Here is a 26,940-nt window from a genome sequence, read left to right on the forward strand (position 1 = left end):
TGTTCAACTAGTAAAAATAACTCATTGAATTACAAATTGCTGACAACCGTCACTATGGATGAATATGTTAACTACATATTATTGCTTTTGGTTATATTGCCAGTCATCCTATTTATTAATTTGTGGGCAGGAATTGGATGGGAGCTGTTTGTTAATAACTGAAGAAATAACCCATGATCAGAACTTTTATATTGCTTTATGATTACGGAGTTCATGCGCGATATCGATGATTTAATATGAAGCAGAAGTGACCACTACTTGTTTACTAAATTGTAATGACCTGCCAACATGTTGCAAAGGAAAATAAAATCTATAAAAGAATATAAACATTTTTATTCATAAGACTTGATAAACCTTTCTTATAAATTATTATCACATTGACATACATATGTAATGCCGAGATATAAACATAAACAATATTATTTATTACATCAAATATAATTTAGTGAATACTCATGGAAATACTCCAATTCAATTATTTTAGAACCTAGCACAGCATTCTTCCAATGGTTATAATTCTATAAAAGTGTGATTTATAATGATAATATTGCAAATTCTTGCCAAGCCAATGATGGAAATATAATTTGGCGGATATCCAAATATTTATTCCATAAACCATAAAGTATACCAACCTGCTTAAGTTGGCTAGTTACACTTAAATGCTATAGTCATCTTGAAATATTTACTTTGTTGAATTTCAAATATACCATCCAAATGGCAGAGATGAGACAGATCATAATAGTATTTTTTAAATGCTTTATACCTATATTGTTGCTCTTATTATAATTAGTATTCAAAAACAAACAAATATTTTCAAGGGAAATCTAACATCTACATGAACTTATAATTTTACATACAATTTCTCAATAAATTAAAAATATGCAATAACATTTTTAGTAAGTAATATTACATTGAATCTCAAAATTTCTTATAGGTACCGTTTAGATAGATATATTTTTCGAAATAGTTGTTACCCTGTCTTGATGGTCACTGGGTATAGCAATGTGACATTTAATTGATCAAGTTGTTAATGGCACAAGAAATGCTCATATACCATTTAAGTTAACAATTAATTAATTCAATTAATGAATGAGAATGCCTACTTTTAGTAATATCAAAATTGGATACCTATTAGTAAGGCATCACACAAATTCAACATTCATACAACATCTCTTAAGGTAGTACAATAATGTACAATTTCATTTATCTTCTAAATAGGTCTATATCTTCTATGAAGTGTGCGTAGCCGAATGTCTAAACGATTCACGATTCATGAGTGTTTCGTGAAGCGTTTGTGCATTCGGCTATGCACACTGGTTAGTGTATGTCCTTTTAATTTATAGGATTAGACATTTGTATTAATTATCTGTTATCTTCAACACAATATTGGACTAAACAATTAAATTTCACTAGAGAGTACTAATTCCTCCATGCCCATGTTGAAATGATGCCTCCAGACGCGGTACCTGGCAATGTCTTTGCGAGTCACCATCCCCACCACCTGATAACAAATTTACAAAAATACACATTGAGATGATTATTTTGATAATTTCTTCATTTGATCGATTCATTTGTTTTGTTGACCAAATAGAAAAAGAAAAGATACAAATCAAATACAAATAATTTATTAATAAAAACTTAATTGTACAGTGATTGTTCTTAAAGGCTAAGAAAAGAAAAAAGAGATGGACCTTTGTCAAAGACTAAAGAGTAGGATAATTCCGATCATTATTTTTTGGTAGCTAGCTATAAAAAATATTTTCGAATCTATATAACCCCTAAACTTCCAAAAACAATAATTTTTAAGAAAAAAAAACGGCCTTCCTTTTGGGGTCTGGTGATAAATACTTTGTTGTTGGATTATGTTATCAATTCGTCTGTATATTTTTTAATGTTTGTTATTCGATATCTCCGTCATTTCTCAACCAATTTTGAAATTGGGATGATTCTGAAGTACTTACAGATGAGAATGATTATCAGAACGGAACTCTAACCAGGGGCGGCTCACTCTTCATCAGCAGTTTCACTGCACCAAATGTCACTGTTCTGGACGTAAGTGCATGCTGTTCTTATAAAAATACCAAAGTCACTATAAGTGTGCCGTTCAGATTTGAGGAGTTGCATTCTGACCATCATCAGGAGTTCCACTGCACCAAATGTCACTGTTCCGTACGTAAATACATGCTGTTCCTTTATAAACACAAAAATCACCATATGTATGCCTTTCAAATTTGAGGAGTTCCCTCGATTTCTCCAGGATTCCATCATCCGAACTGGGTTCTGAGAAAAATGGGACCAATCTGTATGTATATACATTCAATCAAAAAAAAAATTTTCAAAATCGGTCCAGTAACGACGGAGATATCGAGGAACAAACATAAAAAAAAAAACAGACGAATTGAGAACCCCTTCCCTTGAGATTTGGAAGGCGGTTAAAAATAGGGTGACTACACTATTTGGAACTGTGGGAAATAAGAAAAATAAAATGTTGACTTCTCGTTAAGATCCATATCTCACATTATTAGCCGACTCCACACTGGCCGCACGCCGAACTATTTTGAACAGCTGACCAAGGGCCACCATCTTGCCGAACAAATTTGCTCGGGCGAGGCAAATGTGCGTGAATGACCACGGACGTTTTCTTCGCGAGGCGTGCGGCCATTGTGGAACCGGCTATTGACTATGCGCAGGTGGCTCAGGGTTCGGAACAACTGGAAGAGGCGCGGTAGCGACGCACGAGTAGGCAGCGTGTAGAGGAACGGGTTTAAAAAAGTCGTAGGTTTGACATCATTTGTTATGGGCAGATAGCGCAAGCCCAGGGTTCGAAATAAACGAAGAGAAGTGGCAGCGTATAAGGAGACAGCGTATAGGGTTCATGAAGGGTCGCATGTCTATCGTGCAGATTGTATAAGTGATGCAAGTCTCACCTCGTTGACATCATTGACTATGGGCACGTGGCGAAGGCCCAATGCTCGGAACAGTCGGAAGAGACGTGGAAGTGACGCTCGGGTCGGCAGCGTGTAGGGAGACGGGTTCATGAAGGGTCGCAGGTCTATTGTGCAGGTTTTTTCCCAGTCCGATATCTCCAGCTGCGTAAAAAAAGTACTTGATGAGAAATTTTGGCTCATCAAATTTCACGATCGACCTAGTTGTCATTAGTCGGTACCACTGATTGTCAGATTAGAAGTTAAAATTTGCCAATTCAGGTACAACAAAACATGTGACTCCTTATAGCGCCATCTACATTACTATTGAACCCTAGTTCTCCCTAGAGTACAATATTTCTTAATGTTTCTTTGCAATTATTAATACAAACGGTTTGAATCATATTCGTGCTGTATGGCATGTATGGCGTATAAATCGGCGTCTAGCGTCAGCGATTGTCATTTCGGCTAAGCCGGCTGGTACCAACAGCTGGTAACTTTTGACAAATTGTTTAGTTCACAACTAAAAATGATTAAACATAAGGTAACTCACATCGTTGATGGACGGGTACCGCGGTTTTCTCGTTGTAGATCTTGTTCTGAAGAAGCACTATGAGCTGCGAGCGCAGTATGCCTCAGAGACAAACTCATTCATTCATCATTCATATCAGCCCTTTATCGCCCACTGCTGCGCATAGGCCTCTCCTCTAGTACGCCACTTCTCCTGGTCGTGGGCTAATCTCATCCAGTTGTGACCCGCAGTTTTTCGGATGTCGTCGACCCAACGAGCCAACGGATGCCAGGCACTTCTTACATTTGTTAGCGGCCACCATTCCGTTAACATTTTAGTCCACCTACAGACAAACTAAAAATGATTAAACATAAGGTAACTCACATCGTTGATGGACGGGTACCGCGGGTACTCCTTCCGGAACATGTCCATGTCCACATTGAAGCTGGACCAGGTGGTGTTGGCGCTCTCGTGCTCGTTCTCATTGTAGATCTTGTTCTGAAGAAGTACTATTAGTTGTGAGCGCAGTATTAGGCCGCGCAGACGCTTGTATGTGTGCACTTCTTGCTGCAAACAAAATTAAATGTAACCAAAATTCTATAGCAATTTCAAGAGGGCATTTGAGAGTGAAACTGACAGATTTTTCAGACACGTTGATAACTTTGATAGACTCCATTAGCATGCATGCAAGAAACTAGCCCACTTCACAAAGCTAAAAGTTACAAGTTACAAGCGTGTCACTTTCAAATTGTCACATTAGTGAGTGACTCTGACTGCCACTCGTAAGTTGTAACTTTGAGAAATGGGCCTTAGTCAACCTTACAACGTGACCGATGTATCGAAGAAGTGAACACGGGGTGTGAAGTGCAATCACTGGTGCAATAAGTGAACTAAAGCCCTGTTTCACAGACTTACTTCATGAGCTAGAGGGGGATCAACAACTGGTAAACCGTTATACGACACCAGCTTCAAGAACAACGGGCCGACGTTTTATCTCTCCACTCCACCACATAACAACTCGATTGTGAAATGTTAACCTACAGTGTGTATCAAAGACACTTACGTCATTTCATCAGCTAAGGGCGAGTCGACGACTGGGAAGCCATTATAAAACACCAGTAGGCCTAGCACATGATGGCCGCGAGAGTATGTCGCCGCGAGATAGATGACACGTCTTCTTCTAACTGTATTAATGACATAAGGACGGGTAGTCTATCTCGCGGTGACATACTCTACCGGCAATCATGTGACCCTGCAGTTTCAATAATTCCACCACGGGACCAACATTCTCGATGGTGCGAAGCGTAATAAATACGGGGTGGGACATCACTTCGGACACGGACCTAACCTATACTAGTTAAGAATGGTACGGAACGTGTCATCATACGACGAGCATCGTGTTATTTCTGTTATAGATATACTTACATCGTCAGCTAGAGGAGGATCGACGACTGGGAAGCCATTATAAGACACCAGCTTCAACAACTCCACCACATGACCGACATTCTCGATGGTGCGAAGCGTGAAGACAGGGTGGGACATGACTTCGGACACGGACCTAACATATACTAGTTAAGAATGGTCATAGCTGGGCACCGTTAATCAAATAGTTAACTTCGTTAATCATTAATCCGTTACTTAAAAAGTTAACTTCGTTAATCGTTAAAGCGATACATGTCGGTAGATTTAACGGAAGTTAAAGTTAATCGATAATTCGTTAACACGTCATAAAAATAGGACTTCACTGTAGGTATTATGTATTTGTATTTACTTAGTATCCACCAAAAACCATTAAAACCTGTGATGCCAATCGGTAAAAAACCGAAATGTAATAATTACGGTCTCTTCGGGCTTTTACCGCCATTGGTTGGCTAAATCCTAGGTTTTACTTCGGATTGGTAATTATTGGGTCATTCATGCGATCGCGATCGTGGTGCGTCGGTTCTTCAGATTGAGGTTTGAGACGACAATTCGATGCTGTGGGCCACGATAACTTGGTAGAGTAATCTAAGGCCCGCCGGACTCGATGCGTCGGTTGCGCGATTTGTCTGTCATGCCTGATGATTGCACTCTATTCCCAGGTTGGTGATCGATCTAGCACGTCTAATAAGATTTAGAAGATCTCGAATAAGTGATCCAAAGTCGCCAATTGGTCTTTAGACTGTTTATAACCGACGGATCTGCTTTTACCGATAAATACTAGGTTTTGCCGTACGAGTACTACGGGCTTTTACAGTAGCAGTCAGGACGTGGTATTCGCGACGCAGCGAGCCGCTTGGGGTGCTGGATTAACGATTAACGGACTCGATGAAATTTAACGGAAGTTAACGAATCCGTTAACATTTTTTAAAGTTAACTTAAAAGTTAATCCGTTAACCGAAATGTTAACTTCGTTAATTAACGATTAACGGATTAACGAGTTAATGCCCAGCTATGAGAATGGTACGGAACGTGTCATCATACGACGAGCATCGTGTTATTTCTGTTATAGATATACTTACATCGTCAGCTAGAGGAGGATCGACGACTGGGAAGCCATTATAAGACACCAGCTTCAACAACTCCACCACATGACCGACATTCTCGATGGTGCGAAGCGTGAAAACAGGGTGGGACATGACTTCGGACGCGTAGACATTGTGGGCGAGCGGCGGAGGCTCCCATGGGAGAAATGGGACGCCCGCTAGCTGGATGTGAATGTCGTATATTCCCTGTGGATGTGAGAAATATATGGTAGTTTAAAAGAGTCTTATTGCTGATTTATTTTGCACAGTTGGTCGTGGGGATATAGGTATGTAATGTATTTTGTTCAATGTATGCTTAAAAGGAGTAAGACTGTCACCGGTGCAAGAGGAATATAGAGATTATCAAAAATTTCTGGAAACATAAAAGTAACTGTTACATTTGATGCTTGAGCCAGATTCCTTAAATAGTAAGATTCATCTCATCATCTCATGAATGTGTTGAATAACTTGAATAAATCAATTCTGTGGTCTTTATACTTACGAACTTCAGTGATACTTTCGTTGAAAAGGTCTCCGACTGTCTTAGGGCCGGTTGCATTAAACCGACTGTCACCGTTAAAGCGTTCGTCAAATTTTATTGTATGGGAAGTTCTATAGACGTCTGCTGCGTGACGTTGATGTACGTGTCTGTCAAATGTAGTTGACGCAACTGGCCCTTAGTATTTATACGTACCGGTGTAATAACCAAGTGATATAGTATGGTGACTAGTTCCTCTATAACACTCACCTCGTTAAAGAAGTCTCCAACCCACTTAGCGACCACCAACGTAATAATAATTGGCAGCGCATTAGATATCTGTCCCGTAGTCTCGATGATGATAACCGTCAGTGATATTGTCATTCGCACCACCCCGCCGAGTTGAGCCGCCGCACCGACTAAGGCATACTTCGCCGGGTTTATCGTCTGTGAATATTGAATAAATTTTATCGTCTTTGAATAACAGATTTGTATTTTTATTGATATAGGTACGGCACGTTTCTAGTACCTTATCTATTTACAACATAAGAGCAGTTATATAAGAGAACCTCGTCAACAAATCTTGGGATTTAGATTTATGAGCCGTGGCGAATGCCGGGATAACGCTAGAAGGATGATGATGAATTGTCAACAATATCAAGCTAGCCAGCAGGCGTTACAACAGGAAGTATATAAAAAAAAGCGATAGTAAGAAGACAAGTATCACGTCAGAAACACAGAAGGGTACTAACATTCTCAGGCGCCATGAGCTGTATCAGTATAGCCGGTAGTATAATTCGGTATAATCAGTCCGCTCGACACCGCCAGACCGAAAGTCCAGGCCGACAGTAAGAAGTAGCATGACACGAAAACTATTTGTTTATTTTTTATTTATTTATTTACAACAACGATACAACTACCATCAGGGCCGGATTAAGGGTAGAGCGAGTGGAGCGGCCGCTCTAGGCGCCACATGGTAAGGGGGCGCCAAAATCGAGAATGTGGAAAAATCCATACAAAAAAATTATACGTTGCGTGGGCGCGCACATATCACAAAATGGCGAGAGGAGTCGGGAATGAATCCACTATTGAAAATCTAGATTTGTAATTCAGATTAAGTGGAAAGTTGCACCTTTCCAACATAAGGGCGTTCATAAGGGCGCTGTTTCTAGGGCGCCATAACAGGAGGATTCTAGCCCTTGATGAACCACATTGTTGTGCGGCGAATGACAAAGTTACGTCGCTATCCAAATGCAAAAATATGAGTCTACCCGATAGTCCAAAGCGGAGTTCCTCATAAAGCCAAAGGCGCAAAACGTTTCAGAGAGGCGCAATTTTGTGAGTCACAGTAGATGGTGAGCGAACTTCAAAGCACTAAGATCACTTAGTGGCAAAATAACGAAATGGGCATCTTGACGGTGACGATCGAGTCCGCAGTTAATCTCTTAATTAACTCTTAGTATTATAAAAATAATAGTGATGGCGAAATATAAGGCCTAAAAGTCGGGAACATAGGCGCCCTGTGAAGTCAAAATACCCCAAAATATGTCAAAGACCGCAGCTCTGCAGAACATAAAAGCTTGAAAGTTCGCGGATTCCCCGCTGGCGGGTTGAGTCACTTGAGTCTTAATAAATCGAGTAAAAAAAAATCACGCTCGCTTCGCTCGCGTATGTTCTCTTTTAGTTACTTAGGAAAAAATCCGAATCTACGAGTACTTTCCTGACTTAGCCATTATAGTGCTCTATTTTGTTTGTTATTTTATGTATTTACATATGACATCCACGTTCAGCCACTGCACGTAACTATACTAGGGTGCGACTACGTACTTTCGTACTCTGTATCTGTATGATGAAATCCATAAATTCTGTATTGCGTTAATCTTCAAATTACGGCATTACTATGAAAAAAAATTCGCGCTCGATACGCTCGCGATTTATTTTCCTACGTGTAGTCAAAACCTTACCAAGGGGCGCCGAAACTCAAACTCGCTCTACCCTGATCGAGTGCACGGGCCGGCGCTGACTACCATTACAGTTACCTAATACGATAGGCGGTTTTATTTTTTGTTAAAAAGTTAATTTATTTGTTGATTTTTAGTGGTTCCTAGTGATATTATATGTATCAGTCCGAATATATGTACAGTAGTGAAAGAATTATCCTTTAACTCCTAACCATTGAGGAGTTCACCTTCCATCATCAGCTCAGCCACATAAAATTACTACCGTCAGGCGTAAATACTGGTGTACCTTTTAAAAATACACTAAAAACCTTACATGTGCCTATAACATTTGAAGAGTTCCCTCGATTTCTCCAAGATCCCATCATCAGACCCTGACTTGGTGCCAATGGGACCATCTCGGGGTTATACCCGTTCGATCAATTTTGAAAATCGGTCCACGATTCTCGAAGATATCGAGTAACATACATACAAAAAAAAAAAAACATTCAGTCGAATTGAGAACCTCCTCCTTTTTTGAAGTCGGTTAATTATCCTAATTAACATAACACAATACAAACAACTAGGATAGACCACGGGTTGTATGAGCCGATAGGGTTGTGTAGGACCGAGCGCACGGAGGCTTCGGGCGTTCGGAACCAGATCGGCCGACTGCATACCGCTAGCACGCACATTACACATACAGTGTACAAGAGTTACCTATAGTCAGATGGTACTTACGTTCTCAGGCGCCATTAACTGTATCAGGATGGCCAGCAGGCGACCCCACGCGGCTCCACAGAGCAAGTTCGGTATAAACAGTCCGCTCGACACCGCCAGACCGAAAGTCCAGGCCGACAGTAAGAAGTAGCATGAGACGAAGACTAGAATAGACCACGGGTTGTATGAGCCGATAGGGTTGTGTAGGAACGAGCGCACGGAGGCTTCGGGTGTTTGGAACCAGACTGCAGCAAGCGCGTTGTATTCGCCGTCGGCGCAGTATAGCTGGAACAAAATGGTTGCTTTAAATTCTAGAATGATTTAAATGTAAGTGCTGAAAGGTATTGTAGGTACAGTCAGTATAATATTTAAATGCAATTTACACGTATACCACAGTATAATAAAGAATGCTATCGTACAGTATGGCTACTCCCGCTCTCCGCTGAAAGTGCCGCCCACCCCCTCTCGGTTACCTCACAGTTACCGCCTGTCAAACACGCGAACAGTCGACCTGTCATATTTCACTCATACAAGCATGGTACGCGTTCACCTACACGAGCTTAGACTGCGTGCTAGGAACGCGCCTCTTTCATATATTTGATCGCCAGTGTCCGAGGTGTGCTTATACGAACATCGTGATCGTAGGGTTTACGACCTCATGTAATTCGAAATATGGCGTATAGCACATCGGATCCGATTCGTACGGCGTTCCGAAGTTTGAAAGATAGAACGCTATGCGCGTATTGTAGCTTGTCGCCGCCACTAGGCACACTTCCCCTTATAGTCACGCCATTGACGCCTGACGGGTCGGCTGTCGTTGAGCCGGATTAGGAAGCCAACGGTTGTCTTTGCCGCCGCTACTAAACACACTTTCACTTACGGCTCAGTAGGCCTAGCACATGATGGCCGCGAGAGTATGTCGCCGCGAGATAGATGATACGTCTTCTTCTAACTGAATTAATGACATAAGGACGGATAGTCTATCTTGCGGCGACATACTCTCGCGGCAATCATGTGCTAACCCTGCAGCCACGACATTGGTCTAAGCGCGACAGCGGCGGCCATACATTGGAGCGAGACACAGCGATGGGACTTTTCATTCGCAGGTATGGCTGCCGCTCACCGCTGTCGCGCTTAGACCAATGTCGCGGCTGGGCCGTTAAAGCCACGCCGCGCGCCGTTTTGTACCATTATACTACTCGAAATAGCTATAGTTACCTGTAAGGGCACTTTAGTAGGGTCCTCTCCTAGAGGACGGCAGTCGTTAAGCGCGTACATCATGAGGAAGCCGACGGTAGCACTCGCGGCCGCGACTAGACACGCCTCTACTACTCGAAGCCACGGCGCGGTTATGTACCTTGAGACATTCAATTATAAACGTTACTAAAGTGCAAGTAAGGGAAGTAGTAAACAGGGATTTTAATAACAGTAGGTAAACTTGCTCTGGGACATGCCATAAACTATGAAGGTATGCATTTTCTTAGGAATGGTATTTTCAAAACATTAAGTCCGTCAATGCAATATAGTCATTAAGAGTGTTTAGTACGTTTCACCTTCACCTAAAATTGAACTACGTTCCGAGACCGACGAAAGAGATGGAATTCTGTACCTGTAACTTTCAGTCACACTTTTTTTTCGTCGAGTTTCGTCTGGTTATACGACACGTGGTTATACACCAAAATTCATATTGGAAATAGAATTCGGCTCGGGAAGTGACCCTTCAATTGCATTACTTTCAGTTTCAAGGGTATTTGTTCTTCGGTTTTCAATCTTTGTTAGTATTTGAACGTAATATACCGCGGTGTGTATCCAAAATTCGAATTAAGTACTGGCAAAGAGGATCGAGTATTATAGAGAGTTACTGTCAAAGTAAAATCTGTAATCACAGTGCATAGACAGCCATCTCTCGACACAAGCTTAAAACTTTTGAAACTCAGTTTTGACAATTTGGCCCATATTCTTAGCTTGATATGTGTTAAAATGACAAATATTAATATTAGCACCATCTAGCCGAGCGTCCCCCAAAGGTCACCGTACCTTTTTCTGTATGGTTTTGAGGTACGGTTTTTTCTTAGACTTTATCTGTCCATACGGAGTTACATATGTCTTTGGTACTGGTAATAATTCTAATAGCCACATACCTAATCCGAAAGACGGAGAGTTTGTAGTTGATGTGGTTCCACAGAGCTCCGAGACATCCCCCCACGGCGCCGAAGAACATGAACACGGGCAGCTCGTAGAACTGGAACGGGAACGGATCCATCTTGCCCAGATTTAGGAGACCTGTGACAAAAGATTATTATATTCAACAGGGCTTTTCATTCCACAGAAGGATTCTTAACCCCTTATCCATAAACGCTCACTAAAGTTATCAAGCCGAAGATCGTTTGTCCCTTACCGACGTATTGGTGTGATAGAAAAGGACAAACGAACTTTATCGGCTTGATAACTTTAGTGAACGTTTATGGATAAGGGTGTTAGAATATAGATAGTTAGATACATACAGCGACGCAAAAAACAGAGTCCCACCATAAGGGTAATTCTATACCTTTTTGTTACGGAATCCTAAATAGCCGTTCAGAGAGAGAAATACAAGTCATTTCATTTGGATCGGCTCGGTTCGGTCAATGTTTCCCGACCCGAAGACGACTTGTTTTTTGTTATTGAGCAGGCTTTTCATTAATGCTTTAACGGTATAATAATTTAAAATGGTTACTTGCTCTCAAAATAAACTAGTTGCACCAATTTTGCTGTATACGAAAGTAATTTTCTAGATCTAACGGGCGCATTCGCTAGCTAGTAGGTAACTACAAAACTGGAGTCGGCCTTAAATTCCTGTTTACGCCAAGAGTACAAAGTACAAAGAGTAAATAATACAAAGATAAGACATATGTATGTATTCTTCATAGATACCTGGATAACTGAGTTCCCCCGCGCGCCCGTGGTACGCAGAAAGCGCGCAATTCAGCGTGAAAGTGGAGACCACAGTGCCGAAGAAAGTCCGCCATGTCAGCGCCTGGTTCCAGAAACTCGTGCCCTCTTCTAGAGAAAACAGGACTCCACCTACAAATCAATAAGGAAAGTTATCGAGGGTTTCAAAATTTGCCAGTTTTATTAGTTAAGCGAAAAAATAATTGGGACTCATGTAAAATTAATATTTATGTGTAGGGCAAGGGTCGTTAGTTAGGAGGAAAAGCCATAAAAAGTAGGTCATAATTTTTGGCAATGTTGTCTGTTACCCTCATAGGTTTTTGGTTTCTTCTCTCTCTTAGTAATTGAAAAGTGACCTGTATCTCTACAAAAGTCGGGCAAGTGACTAAAACTGCCAATGATTACCGCGCCGCTGCCACTAATAACCTAAGCGGCGGTCCAATGTTAGCAACTGAGATTTTTTTTATGCATGACTTTCTTTGTGTACACGTCTGTGGTGTTACTGGTGTTCAATAAATGTTTTTTTTACTCTTAGCAATAGAAAAAAACTTACCAATTGGCGCTCCGAAAGCAGCCGAAACGCCGGCGGCAGCGCCACCCGAGACAAAGTCACGCTTTTCGTGGTCTTCTCTAAAATAGTGGAAGATCTTGAAGTCCTTGTTGAAGGTAGTGCTTTTGCCTTGCGATATACCAGCCGCTACCACCGCGCCACTGTGGATCATCGGACCTTCCTGTGGCATAAGAAGATGGACTTATATTACAAATCAAATTAACTATGAAATGCCACGAGTCAGGCCGAATTCCCGAAAACGGTATGTCCCAAGCGTTGAAAAGAGAGCTTTGTCTACAACAGAATAAGGTATATTTTACCTTGCCTCCGGCGAGTCCTCCGACCACAGCAGTGATCACACCGATGGTTTTCACGAACAGCGTTTTTATCCGGACTACTCTCGGTACCTTTACCCCGTTTAAGTAGCATTTTACTTGCGGGATACCGCTGCCGGCTGCTACAGGCTAGAAGAATAACATTCAATATTAGAACTAGGTATATTTAGTGACTTATTTCATTTTAGAAATACAAGTATTACAGTTTGGCAAAAAAGTGGCAACATCAATATGTGTAAGAAAGAAAACTTTTTAAATTCTACTTTTTGTTGCCAGGCTGTAAGAATGTATTACATAGTTGCATCTCATGTTTTAAGCTCTAAATTATACCTACTAGCACGACAAAATCACAGGAGAAATGTTATTAAAAATAGTAAAAAACAGAGAGATACTTACCTCAACGTATGCAACGAGCACAGAACCTATGAAAACTATGCAAATGTTGGATAACACCCATAGCAAGTATGGGACATACATTCGATGTGGCAAGTGGGTATCCACAGCTGAAGTACAAAAGTTAAGGAATACATATAGTCTTGTGTAAGTATGTTATCGGACAATATCTAAGAAATTATATTATGATTATTGTAGTGGTGAGACCACTTTCGCACTTTGCAGGCCTCATGATGACCGTATTACGCTTAAACAATAGGAGAGGTAAAATTCTGACAGCAAAGCATTGGTGATTCCCCGAAGTGATGTAATACGGACCTTTATGCCTGAAGTTTATAAACTTTAAATTCGTTCCCATTCAATACTCCTAGATGCAATATTAACAAGCATTTTTCTTATTTCAGGGTAGCAATAAATTAAGGTTACCCAGGTTACCTAGGTGTTGTTACCTAGTTTTAATCGTTTTATTAATGTAATCTCCTTTTAATAAGTGGTGCACAATAAAGTATATATTATTATTTGTATGTCTTTCCCATCACGGAACAATGGTATTCCGGACCTTTGGGAGGCGTGCGCGGGGCCGAAGCCAACACGTAGAGGCCCTTTCGACACTTTAATGAAATGTAAGGGGTACACCGAGCGGATGTTGCCCTTGCCCATATCATGCCACCACACGCAGAGGCAACACCCGCCAGGGTGTAAGGACTATTTGAGAGTTATTATTATTATTATTTACCCTGCTTTGTCAGGTAATATTATTTTACCCTCTATAATCTGCTCACTACTTCCAGCAGGGTTAGCACATGATTGCCGCGGGAGTATGTCGCCGCGAGATAAGACTACCCGTCCTTATGTCATTTATACAGTTAGAAGAAGACGTGTGATCTATCTCGCGGCCATCATATACTAGGCCTACTGGCCCATTATAAAAGGATACATTTCTTAAGCTCCCTATATTTAATCTCCGAGAACTCCTCTATACAAACGTCAATGATAAACGCTATTAAAGCCGTGATGATGCCTATGAGTAAAAAGATGAACCAGCGTGTGATGTCCTTCCATATGACGAAGGCGTAGCCACGCTTCCGCTCCTCGTCGAGGAGTGGGTGGTTCTCGCAGGTATCGTAGTCCAAACTCTGAAAGGTTAAGGTTGGTTTAGTTTAGACGAGGACTAAGGCGTTAGCCGCACACAAGCGACGAAAGTCGTAAGACGTAGTCTCCTTGAGTTGCAGGCGTCCATAGGTTACGGTGACCGCTTTCCATCAGGCGGACCGTACGCTTGTTTGCCACCGACGTAGTATTATAAAAAAAAACGTGGGACGGACGCGTGCGCCGCGTCGCTTGAGTGTAACTTAGACAAACGGACAGAGCGGCACCATAAGGGTTAGTTTTATATTTATACCTTTTTGGTACAGAACCCTAAAAACGTCTCCTCAGTACATTTCGTATAGGAAAGATGTAGGTATAACACAAGACATAAGAGGCGTCTTACGTCTTATAAGTCGTAAGACGTGTCTTCACGGTCACGCCTTAAAGAATAAAGAAAAGTATAAGGTCTCTAAGGTCCCTTTCGGTGCCATTTTTTCGCGGCATATAAGTGCTGGCACAGAGATTTCTTTTTGGAAAGTGACCTCCAGACCTCCACCCACATCTCCTTTATCCATCATCCCGTGGCTAATAGTTTGCCGGTACTGAAAAGCCACCATGTAAACGACTAGGTGTTGCTTTGCTGTCACTGAATACCTAATACTAAAGAATTACCAATTTTGTATATCAATATCGTGAGTGTTGTGTGTCGACAAGGTGACATCCCTAGTGCACAAACTGTTCAAGTGGGTAGTCAGGACCAGGTGCGGGTAGTTCGAAAAACTCGTACAGCTAGAAGATGTTGATGTCAACTTCAGCCAGTCTGCTCCGAGACCACGGGGACAATGCCGTCCTTGAAACGTCGGAGGTTAGTGTTTAAAACATAGTGTTTAAAACATAGTAAATACGCGATTAAGTCCCGTTTGCAATTTTAAATATGTGTAAAAATCGTGAAAGTTTGAATCAGTGTTACCAATTTTGATTTGACTTGTTGCCAATAGTGATAGTCGAGAAGAACTGTGTTGTTAAATTATATTATTAGTAGACTCTGGACACAACTTTGCTTATGTGTGACAAATGATAAAAAATGCTAATTTCTACAGCAAACGAGTACAGCTGTATAAAGTACCAGCTGTTTTAATAGTACCTATGATGCAGGCTGTTTCAAATACCTAAATATTGCTTACATTCTGGAACATAGTTGCTATTGCTAACCACAAGTCATATAAACCATTTAAGTAAGCAATTTTCGACCTGATATAATTACAACTAGGTTTACAATTTATCATTTCAGATATTGACAGAATTTGCAATAAATATAGCAACAAATTAAGTTTACACATGTGTAACATTATCTACAGTTTAATAAACACTAGAACATGAACTATAAGACTGGGTCAGTAGATAAACATTTATCACAAAACATGAATTCATGAGTATCGAAATATCAGTAGTCTAGTAGTCATGTTTCCGTTACTTTTTCATTATTAGGTATTTCATAATCACAGTATTTTTACTTATTACCAATAAATTATCCTCGTAAGTGCATTTTGATATCAGGATGTGGGACTGATATCCCATACATTACAGGCGCCATCTTGGATTCTTCCATTAAAATCCGATATAAAATCGGATAATGTGAAACCAGACTAAGACCCACTGCCATAAAAATTAAAAAAGAATACCTACTTGACGCTGGACTTTTAGCTTATAATGCAGATTTTGCATCTTTTGAAAAAGGAGTGAAACCAAGCAAATGCAACTCTGTTCCAATTTCATATGATTTGAATTTTCCATACCAGTCCATATCACTGAATTCTTATAGCAGCCAAAGTACTTACCTAATGATATGATTTTTAATATTTATATGATATGACTCATTGAACAGGTAAATCACAAAAACCAATTTCCTGCTTCATTATTATGTGACATACTTTCACCATTTGATTATCAAAATGGCAAAAGTATGCACCATTATAAATCAACTATATCAATGAAATCAGAAACAAAGGATTTCATGAATAATAATAATATGAAAATTCAAACCACTCAAAAATTACATATGCAATTGAGTATATTTTTTACAGATACAGATTGTTTAATTTTGCCAAATCAGGCAGGGAAGCATGCACTTACAAATAGTGTGATAGGGACGGCCTGATGTTTTATCATTTATCATGCAACCATACTTGCCTGCCAGATCAATGATTAGCATTATATCCACCCCTTTTACAACCTCCAACAATAAAAGCAGAATGAACAATACTTACTTCAAATTTGGCAGAAAGTACATTTGTTGACCCGGGCTCAATCTTCTGCACAGTGTTTCTCCGTCTGACTCCATGGCTGCCTTCAAATTCACCTTCTAAAGGATCCTAAAATTATTAAATTTAGATAAATACTAAAAAAGTTTAGATCAAACTCTTGTCATCTGGCATTTTGATTAAACATAAGTATATCAAATAAACAAAAGAAAAACAAAGAGTTGAAGACAGTGTAATATTACAAGTTTAGTGTTACACTATCCTGCACTTCACAAGATCAATGAATTAATTTAAAAAACTTACTTGATAATTCACTGATCTATTTAATTGAGTATAATTGGAAGTTGAAGCTAGATCATCGTGGCTGACTAATTGTGCAGTCTCAGATGTTGTTTCACTTCTAACATCGTCAGGTCCTTGCGAGGACGTACTCATTTTAATATTTATCAACAAAGTTCACAAGCACTTCGTCTTCTGAATATCCACGGCACGTTAACCATGACATTAAAATCCTATGAAACGACTGTGTGATTTTAATTTTATGCCCAGTTTGTCAACACGGTTTTTTTAGTAAATAATTGTATTATTAAATTACTACATACGTGTAATAATTATTAGTGCACGATATGAACAGAAAATAAATATTAGAATTTTATCACTATTAATCAACAAAATTAAAAATAATAATAGAAACTGTTGTTGTCTTTTTCTAGTAAATGATTTTCCTATTTCTAGCTCTTTCATAACTGGTGTTGGTGAATGCGTTTTATTTTATACGTATAATATAGGTTATTTAAAGTGCCATTCTTGTTAAAAATTGGCTTGGAATTTCTTTGAAACAATAAAGACAAAATTTTAGCCACTTTATCCACAAATTATTTTCTATTACGTAAAATGTATATTCTGTCTATATTTTGTCATAAATTAGTTTGTTTTTTAAGTTTATTTTTCTCAAACTTCATAAATCAAAACCTTTAAAGTCAACAAAAATAATTTGCTCCATAAAGTACCTTTATATAGTTTGACGTTTCAGTTTCTGTCATTTGAAATGCTGCCAGTCTAAAAAACATTGTCAAATAATAAATTATAGTTAAAATGAACAAAGAAAACTAACTAACTACATGAAATTTTCTAATAATCATTTAAAATTAGAGTTTTATTTAGTCCATTCTCTAAATTTATGCCTAAAATATTTAAGCAACTAAGTTTCCTTTTTAATTATTTAGTATCTGCTGATACTAGGCTTGATGTATAGCTGAGATTCCCTTTACTGATAACGTCTACTAAAGCACTCGTATTTTGCCTATTTTAATTTCATTTAAAGGCTATTGGACAAATCCTTAACTAAAACAGAAACGTTTAAAATGTCTGAGCTCTTTTTGAAAGTAATACGTACAATCTAAATCAAGAATATCACTCAGATAGGAAATTGATAATGTTATCATTTTATCAGTAAAACAAGTAGAACAAACTCATCCGCATACACGCTCAGTAATCAGCGTCACTGTAAACAATGGGATTTTCATATGTGTGTGTGGCTTGCTCGTTTGGTTGACAATCGCGATGTGTATTCTACATCGTCGCATGCTGAGTTATATTTTCAACAAAATCTTTTAATTTTTGTATTAGTTAGTTGATTAATTTCTAAATGTTTTCTTTCATTGTGTCTGCCTTTCTGTGTTTTGGTTTCTAAATATGTGTAATTTGCCGCCGAAGTTCCATTCAGTGTGTCGCCTTTGTTTATCATTCTGTGGCGATAATTGCAGTGATGTTAAACTTCCAATATTCGACCGTGATAAGGATAAATCTCGACTTTCGGATATGATAATGACATATTTGTCCATAATGGTAATCATGTTTATATTATTTTACGTCCCGACCACCAGGAAGGGACCGTTTTCTCGTGTGAAAGTTTAGCTAGCAGAAGCGTACGAGATTGTGGAAGCTGATAAGCGCCATTAACTTTCTCGCGGGTGTTGGGTATTTTCGCATTGTGATATCATGTTACGGCCCACGCGTTTAGTGGCGGAGCGTATGACTAATGTGGTTCGTGGAAGTGATAGGCGAGGCGGGTGGCAGCCGCCGTGAGCCGCCACGGCCGCGGCTGATAACAAAGGAGCGCGGTGATCTCGCCGCGCCTCCAGCGGAGCGCGATCTCGCGAGCGGGGCGCCGCTCCTGCCGCGGCCCCCACGACCCTCCTCTGATGCATGCCTCCTGCCTCCCCCTATTTCATTATACACCAAGCTATTTTAAGATTCCAATATTGTCTAAATATAGAAGTGTATTTAAAGGGAATCAATCTGCAGGGGGACTGCATTCTATCTTGTTTGTTATCTTGCATTGATCATTAACAAGTTTGAGAATTTTTGTTGTCATTTACTATCAGATTACTAACTAATGGGTATGAGTCATCAGCTTTGATTATGTTATGCTTGGGAAAGGTCACTGGCCACATCACCTGTAGTGATTTTGTGAAGCAACTGATTGATATTAATGTTGTTTTTAGGTATCTCCGGCGGACTTGCTCCCCCAGGTGGTGTGTGGGAGTTGTGCACATAAGCTTGATGAGTTCCACACCTTCAGAGAGTTGTCACACAAGTCAGAAAGGCTACTAGAGCAGTTCCTTCAGTATGCCAATTCACTTTCAGGCCCAAAAGAGGTGAGTTGATAAACAAATTTGAATTTAGCACCTTTATTTGAATTATAAACAAAACAACTATGTACAGTATTATGGACTAATAATAATTTATCTTTCTAAAATCTCTTTACAATAATAATTTGAATGAAAATACAATTTTATGCAAAGCTGGTATCAGAATTGATGTTGATGTATTTGATAGGCTGACTTTTGACCTTAGTTTTGTAAAATGTTTTCAATGTGTTGACTAGTAAACCAAGAAGCATTCCAAATACTGCTACCATGGCTACTCCAAAAATGCTCCACAGTAGATGTTTAGGTCTTAAGTTGCCAAAACTGAACTTCTTATTTTTAGTTGTCTCAGGAGTTGAGTCTAATGTAGGACAGAATCCTGTTATGTTAGTTATGTACTCTCCGGCTAATCTCATTGGGGCTGCACAACTGAAATCAAACAAGTGAAAATAATTACAAACATGTAAATATCATTGTCTATTCTATCCTTACAATAATTATGAATTTATTAACATATAATACTTATAGCATAAGAAAATACCTATTTAAGTATCACAGTGAGCCTAGGAAATAGACAGACATACAGAGAAGTAATCTGTAATTTGCTTTGTGCAATAAAGTTAGTATATTGCCTACAAAGAATTATATTCAAGGTAAGGTCTGCTCTTAACAAAATAGGTCATAGGATATAATCTACTTGGATGAGTAATAAATGGTGATGGCTTGATAAGACTCAGATTTATTACTGGGTCTAGTCATAAAGTCTTTTAACTAGCCTTTTAACCACTAGTTTTATAGCTATCAATAAAATAAGATCTTATTATGTGTTTGCTGCTCAAATTTTTACAGATCACACACTGTCTATTGATTTTAATTAATGAACATATAAAAATGTTTGCATACAGGTAGGTTAGATAAAGAGAACCAAAATTCAGTCTTTTAAAGAACTACACAAAGATAGGATCTTCTTATTAAGAGAAACATAATGTAGTACATCCAATTCTAGATGGATAAAATGTATGGTTTAATATCCATTTTAGTGTATTTTTTTCTTTCTTTTGATTTAATCTAGATTTTTTCCCTTATACTTACTAAGGTATTTCTCCAGGCTTAAACTTAGTACCAGCTTCCTGTAGAGTCACAATGTTTGCCAAATCACAGTTGCATAACCAGTCATTATTTGTCATCCCCAAAACTTCTAGTTTACTCCATGGCATCAGGTCTGTAGAAAGCTCGCTCAGATTGTTGTCATCAAGGTATACCTGTATTAAAAAGTAATATTTCATTAAATAAAAAATAAAAAAAACCAGCTCATTATAATGTTCATTTAAACACCATTTTGCATAATATGTTAATTATAACAGACATTTTAAAATTCTGCTTATAAATAAGAACTTGGGGATGTTTAATAAATAGAATACCTACCAGTTATTGTTATACTTTTAGTATATTAAAAACAAACATGAATGTTTATCAGTTAATAAATATTGTGTAGGTAATTGTTTAAGTCTGCCTACAATCTTTTCTGTTTTGCCCAAAGGTTGACTGGTAGAGAATGCATAAGTTCGCCTTTTGTACAATAAAGTTTAAATTAATAAATAAGTCCATATATAAGTTCAATAAAGCATTAAGGCGTGTTATGTCAACATAAGCAATAAACACTATACAATAAAAAAATTGAAAACCATGAAACAACAATTATCGAAAGGTAAAGTAGGTACATTGCTATCAGTCAGTATCAGTACAGTCTTATCCAAGCTTGTTTTAGGCATAAGTAGTACCTATTTCAACTTGTTCAATACCTACCAAATTGGCTTAGTGATAAAGAATTTTGGTCCAGATAAGGGATTTTGCAATCAAGTATTGATAAACACTAAGCAAGCAAAACTGTAGCGATTAATCAGACGACCCACTTAGGTTGAGCTGTCAAGTAAGCAATCCCAATCTGGGGCACATTCAGTTGCATACATTTTATAACATGATGATTATGTATGTAATGTGGTTAGGGCGAGTCGTTTGTTCAAATATATTGCTTGTTTAATAACATACTTAGCGCATTTACTGATAACGTTAAAACGTTATCATAGCGCTACGCTCTCAGTCGTTTCCCGCTTTGTAGACGAAAGTGATCGCCTCCATCGATTTCGATAAAGTTCGAACTTGCTTATTTATATTTCCAGTTTCTTTAGTCATTAAGATAGGTACCTATTAATAGTTGAATAGCAAAGGTCCCATTGATATCAGTCTTGGCAATCTTTAATTGCATTAGTCAATGTTCTATAATCACGTAAGAACTGCTTATATCCGTGACACAATGTAATCAGTAGTGTTTCTTCGATTTCCTTGCTTATTATGATTACGAAAGGATGCGTTTCAGTAGTTAACTTAAAGAGTTAACAATAAATAATGATAATTTACAACTTAAAATAGGTAGCTTATTATTCGCAATTTTAAATGTGTATTGTGTAAATAAAATTGGAAATAGCCAATTACATCATAAATTCATAATCACAACGCCTAAACGTGGCGTAGAAATATATACATAGCTAGTATCAGAGGGCCTACCGCGGTCACTAAAGTTCGTAAATTGCGGACATCTTTCTCTTTTACCCCAATTTAAAGTGTAATTAGAGTGACAGAGGAAAATTGCTCGCAATTTACAAATGGTGTTCGCGGTAGGCTCTCTGATAATGATAGATAACTGTTGGTCGAAAAGATTCAGTGAGAGTGCCAGGTGCCAGTGTACAGGTGTCATAAATTATAACATTAGGACATTGCCGTTTGATAAGTAGCCTTAAGGGGTTAAGTAATTCTCCTGAAAGAGGTTTTTTCCCACTTTTTTTATTACCCCTTTGTTGAGAGTTTCACGTACTTTATATCTTAGTTATTAGTGACTATCTTACTATCATATATAAGTAATATTTTCCGCAATTATTCTTATTATGGCTGCCGTCCATCTCCCCGCCCCAAACTTGTTATATGACGTCGCGCGCAGCACAGTAAATTCCACTCTCATAGCGTATAATTAACGTTCATTTTAACTCGCAGTGGTGTTATCAATGTTATTGTTTTGAATTTTATTAAATACTTTACGATAACGTGGGAAATCCCGTGTCTGCATTAGAATCACTTGCTATGTGGGGTCTTAGTTCTTAGTTATAATTTATAATTAATGAAGAAATCGATTTTTATCAAGTTGGTTGCCAGACCATAAAATATGTACATAGTTAGGTATCTTGTATTGTATTTGACTACCACCGCGGTGAAAAACGAAGCAAAAGCATAGTCGTCTACAAAATGCTTCTCGTTGGGTATATCTTGACAATGTCATCCTAATATTTTGAAATTATTAGCATTCCCAAGGGGTAGGCAGAGCACACAAAATAGTTTCGGTGCCACTTTTAGCAGTTAAGTAGGGGTGGACAAAAAAACCAAATTGTGATATTGTAGTCACAACTCACAGGTTGCTATCGCCTACACCACAAACGAACCGACATCCCACAGTCGACTTCTACGACACACACGGGACGAAATTGGGTGATGACGATTACTGATGACATTCTTAACCCGTCACTCGGGGCATTTTTAAAATTATTAATTTAAATTTGAAAGGTAGCATATTCCAAAGCTGATTGTAAGAAGAAAAAGATTTCGTGTTACCAACAATACCAACCTCTTTTAAAGTCCACTTGTCCTTGAGTCCCCGGAACGCGAGATGGCTGATGAACCTCAGGTTCGGGTTGTGGCACAGATGAAGCACCCCCAGTCGTTTAAGAGGTGTGAAAGTGCTCCGTTTCACTTCCTCCAAGAGCTGGTTCTCGCCAACTTCCAACTCGTATAAGTTATGTAAACCTGACAAAATATAAGTTTTATAAAGGCTCGAATGTCAAAAATGTATGTTTTAATATAGGGTCATCTAGACCGATCACAGCTGACAAACAGATCAACGTTAAATAAAACAATGCAAACTTTTGAACGTCTTGTCAACAGTCGCTTCAGTGCAGCCCTGCCCCTTTAGCACAACATGCCTTGTCGCGCGCGAGTCCATACTTGAAGTCGCGCTTGATGCTGTATGGACTCACACGCGACAAGGCAAGTTGTGCTAAAAGGTCTGCTATAATGAAATAACATGGTGGAAAATCGAGTTCTTAATCTAATTCAATCTGAGAAATTCCAATTACGAAGGTGTAAAAAGTACATATATGTAACAATTGATTTAATGTTTTTACCAAATAATCATTCCATAACTTTTTTCGCTGTATTATGTTTTCGACTGCATTTTATTGCCTATGCGACATACCAACATGATACCTAAACTTTGATCTTAGCAACGAAGCAAAATAAGTAGCTAAAGATAGCGTTACACGTGACATCGATTAATTTGTCAATCCCGGATTATCTTGCACTAAATAAAAACACCTTTGAACTCAACTAGAACTTCAGTACAGTCAAGTGCAAAAAAAATACGTATCGAAAAAAAACGCCTCAAATATTGTAAGTACTAAGCTCTTATTACACCGGATTTAGATGCTATGGGACATATTTTTGAGTAAGATGTGTACACCCCATATTTTTACACTTGACGGTCATAAACCCTTGGTATGTAAACTGTTTAAATAAACATGCACTTACCAATAAAGCTGTCGTCATTCAATTCGACTATGGGATTGTTATTGAACGTGAGGTACTTCAAAGTGCTGCCGACGAGACTAAGGCTCTCGGGCACCGTGACGAACTTGTTGTTGGACAGATCTATCATCTGCAAGTTGACCAGACCTCTGAACGCGTTCAGTGGTATGTCGTCGATGCCCGTGCCTGACAAGTTGAGGACCTGGGAAAAATGAATATTATCGTCATACACAGGCAAAAATACCTGGACCTTAAATTAAACCCTAGTTCTAACAGGGGACGCGAAAGAGACGCGGGAGAGACGAAGAGCAAAAAGATCTTTGCGCTGTCAGTGACAGATAAGCATGACAATATTTCGTGTCTGAGAGCAAGATCGACTTAGGGCGGTTGCACTACAGCAGTAAATTAGAGAAAAAAGTGTTTAAACACGACTCCATGTGGATTCGGCGACGTGATAAGGAGCGACCACCACCATATGACTAAGATAACCTTACATGACATTCCCGAAAGTCTGAAACAGAGGCTCTCGATTACGACGTGAATGACCTCAGTTTGTGGACTACAGGCGCAAGCTGACCCAATACGGAGACCTGACCTCAAAACCTAGGATATGGGTCAAATGCTAAGATTGTGAAGAAGTTATACACTGACAGAAGTTATCCAAACCCGAAACTAAGGTTGTAGGAGTTGAAAACCTACAATTATGAAAATTATTGCTATTTAATTTATCAATAATATGTTTATGATGATTTGTCTGTTCGTAGCTTGACTTAAATGGCTGGATGCGTTTCTTTGAAAACTAGGCGACCGGTTTATATATGTAATATACTTTTACCAGTGTGTATGTTACGTATCCACTTCAATTCATAATAAGAATTTAGACGGGTTAGAATTTAGTAGATAAACAAATTTATATAAAGTCAGCTTTCTTTTCCGCTTCTATAGATATTCTGACTTATGGGTCATTAGGGTCATTCACTCTTCCACAATCATACTTATCACTCGTTTAAGTGTAATATAATTATATTGATGTTTGCGTTGGGCTACTTATTACAGTGCTGGAAAAACCCATGCGTAATATGTAAATTGGCGAATCGGATGACGCGAATGCGATTCATATAGCGGTTATCTTAGTTATTGAAAGGCGTTATATAAATGCTTTCGGTGTAAGATTAGAACGGTCATCGTTTGGCTACTACTTTGCATAAGATGACGGTTGTGTCTAAAAATGTAATGCCGATGATAACTGAGAAGTTATACTTATATCAAGAACGATTTAATACTGGACTGACAAAGCCCATACAAAAAAGCGTACCCCTGAAATGTATGGACCTTTTAGGCTTAAAACTAGATGGCGCTGTTTCGCAGCCTGAAAGTGGCCAAAATTATATTTTCCCCCAAATATTTATGCGTGTTTTTATTGTTTATAAGAACAAATGACATCTTTCTTTATTTTAAAATCATGATATCACGTCAATATCAATCCACATTTTGAAAAAATAAATTTGTAGGCATCATCAGTGTAGTTATGATAGTATTTAATAGGTGGCGCTAAGAAATCGAGGTACGATTCTTAGTATGAAGAATGTCAATCCTATATAAATAATCCTTGCTTATACATATATTGTATTATTAACTGTGATTTCATTTTATGTTAGGTGAAGGTCCGGTTGTACTAACTACAGGTAACGGACTGATAAATAACTTAGCGGAACTATGAAATTTCCCGTACGATTATAAATTAAAATCAAACGATAATTACTGGTCGAGAATGTTTATATCTCAATAGGGTTTGTCGCTAAGACCAACCGAGTTTGAGTTAACGGTTAAGCGTTTGGATATCATATTGGGAAAGGTCAAGCCTCAGGGCTACATATTAATATACATACCTACATCTATTCCAAAAAGAAACGGCCGTGCATGTCGGACTACGCATAAAGAAAGTTCCCGTGCCTTCTTTACAATACATATAATATTTTAGAAGTTTGCAGCGATTCCCTGACAATTTACTAAAAAAAACCGGCCAAGTGCGAGTCGGACTCGCGCACCGAGGGTTCCGTACAAACCTGCATTTGATATGAATTTCAACTTGATAGCTCTACGCGTTCATGAGGAAAAAAGTAATAAGTTTATATTTATTAAAAAATATATATTTTGTAATGTAACTAAAAATTTAAGGTTTTCGGAATTTTTCCTTTATGTGTGCTATAAAACGTTGCTTCATGCCAAATTTCAAGATTCTAGGTCGACTGGAAGTACCCTTTAGGTTTTGATTCCCTTGCGAGTACTTGCGAGTTTCAAAATATGCAGCTTAAATTGCTGTTTCTTTTGATTGCGTTGACATAGAAGTTTGATTTTGTTACAGCTTAAAGGTATTATAGACCTGAGTATTTGGTATGAATTTCAATTTAATACCTCTACGCGTTTATGAGGAAATGGGTAGTAAGGTTAAAATTATTAAAAAAAAATATATTATGTGATGTAACTAAAAATTTATGGTTTTCGTAATTTTTCCTTTATCTATGCTATAAGACGTTGCTTCGTACCAAATTTCAAGATTCTGAGTTCACGGGAAGCACCCTGTAGGTTTTGATTCCCTTGCAAGTGTCGAAAATTTGCGGCATAAACGGCTGAATCTTTTGATTGCGTTGGCTTAGAAGTTTGATTTTTTCACAGCTTCAAGGGACAGTAGACCTGAGTAATTGATATAAATTTCAGCTTCATACCTCCACGCGTTCCTGAGAAAAAGGGTCTTGACAGACGGACGGACGGACAGACGGACAACAAAGTGATCCTATAAGGGTTCCGTTTTTTCCTTTTGAGGTACGGAACCCTAAAAATCGTATAGAATGCCGAGCAAAATAGCCGTGACATTTTTGCTGCGGAACCCTGCATGTGGTAAATAAAATCGGTCCCTTTACCTCTAATTGACGACCGGTCTGGCTCAGTCGGTAGTGACCCTGCCTGCTAAGCTGCGGTCCTGGGTTCGAATCCCGGTAAGGGCTTTTATTTGTGTGATGAGCACAG

At 38.6% G+C, this 26,940-nt stretch overlaps 3 protein-coding genes across 3 annotated transcripts in view; 1 reads left to right on the top strand and 2 right to left on the bottom strand.

Moving 5' to 3' along the window:
* Positions 1-316: 316 nt before the first annotated feature.
* On the bottom strand, positions 317-17,259 carry LOC125233390 (H(+)/Cl(-) exchange transporter 7). The gene is made up of 15 exons (XM_048139386.1): positions 16,937-17,259; positions 16,640-16,744; positions 14,221-14,419; positions 13,287-13,393; positions 12,876-13,019; positions 12,559-12,736; positions 11,988-12,137; positions 11,216-11,357; positions 10,293-10,431; positions 9,096-9,359; positions 6,688-6,864; positions 5,937-6,146; positions 3,820-4,002; positions 2,928-3,089; positions 317-1,501 (listed from the first exon to the last, which is right to left on the bottom strand). The coding sequence occupies exons 1-15, from the start codon at positions 17,066-17,068 to the stop codon at positions 1,400-1,402; spliced, it is 2,394 nt and encodes a 797-aa protein (XP_047995343.1). The 5' UTR covers positions 17,069-17,259; the 3' UTR covers positions 317-1,399.
* Positions 17,260-18,171: 912 nt separating this feature from the next.
* Positions 18,172-26,940, top strand: part of LOC125233133 — a 50,902-nt gene continuing 42,133 nt past the window's right edge. The window contains exons 1-2 of the mRNA XM_048139005.1: positions 18,172-18,481; positions 19,141-19,293. Of these exons, the coding sequence (XP_047994962.1) occupies positions 18,329-18,481; positions 19,141-19,293 (306 nt within the window). The 5' untranslated portion in view covers positions 18,172-18,328. The remainder of the gene's footprint in view (positions 18,482-19,140; positions 19,294-26,940) is intronic.
* Positions 19,311-26,940, bottom strand: part of LOC125233134 (phospholipase A2 inhibitor beta-like) — a 34,836-nt gene continuing 27,206 nt past the window's right edge. The window contains exons 5-8 of the mRNA XM_048139006.1: positions 23,917-24,115; positions 22,958-23,136; positions 20,377-20,546; positions 19,311-19,713 (exon numbers count right to left, since the gene is read on the bottom strand). Of these exons, the coding sequence (XP_047994963.1) occupies positions 19,431-19,713; positions 20,377-20,546; positions 22,958-23,136; positions 23,917-24,115 (831 nt within the window). The 3' untranslated portion in view covers positions 19,311-19,430. The remainder of the gene's footprint in view (positions 19,714-20,376; positions 20,547-22,957; positions 23,137-23,916; positions 24,116-26,940) is intronic.

The sequence above is a fragment of the Leguminivora glycinivorella genome, chromosome 14 (genome assembly GCF_023078275.1).
Source record: "Leguminivora glycinivorella isolate SPB_JAAS2020 chromosome 14, LegGlyc_1.1, whole genome shotgun sequence".
NCBI lineage: Eukaryota > Metazoa > Arthropoda > Insecta > Lepidoptera > Tortricidae > Leguminivora > Leguminivora glycinivorella.

Coding starts and splice junctions, on each gene's coding strand:
- LOC125233390 (XM_048139386.1), bottom strand. CDS start 17,068: ATGAGTACGTCCTCGCAAGGACCTGACGATGTTAGAAGTGAAACAACA. Junction 11,358..11,987: donor GGGGGAACTCAGTTATCCAG/GTATCTATGAAG, acceptor CTTTTGTCACAG/GTCTCCTAAATCTGGGCAAG. Junction 1,502..2,927: donor TAGTCAATGATGTCAACGAG/GTGAGACTTGCA, acceptor ATTTGTTATCAG/GTGGTGGGGATGGTGACTCG.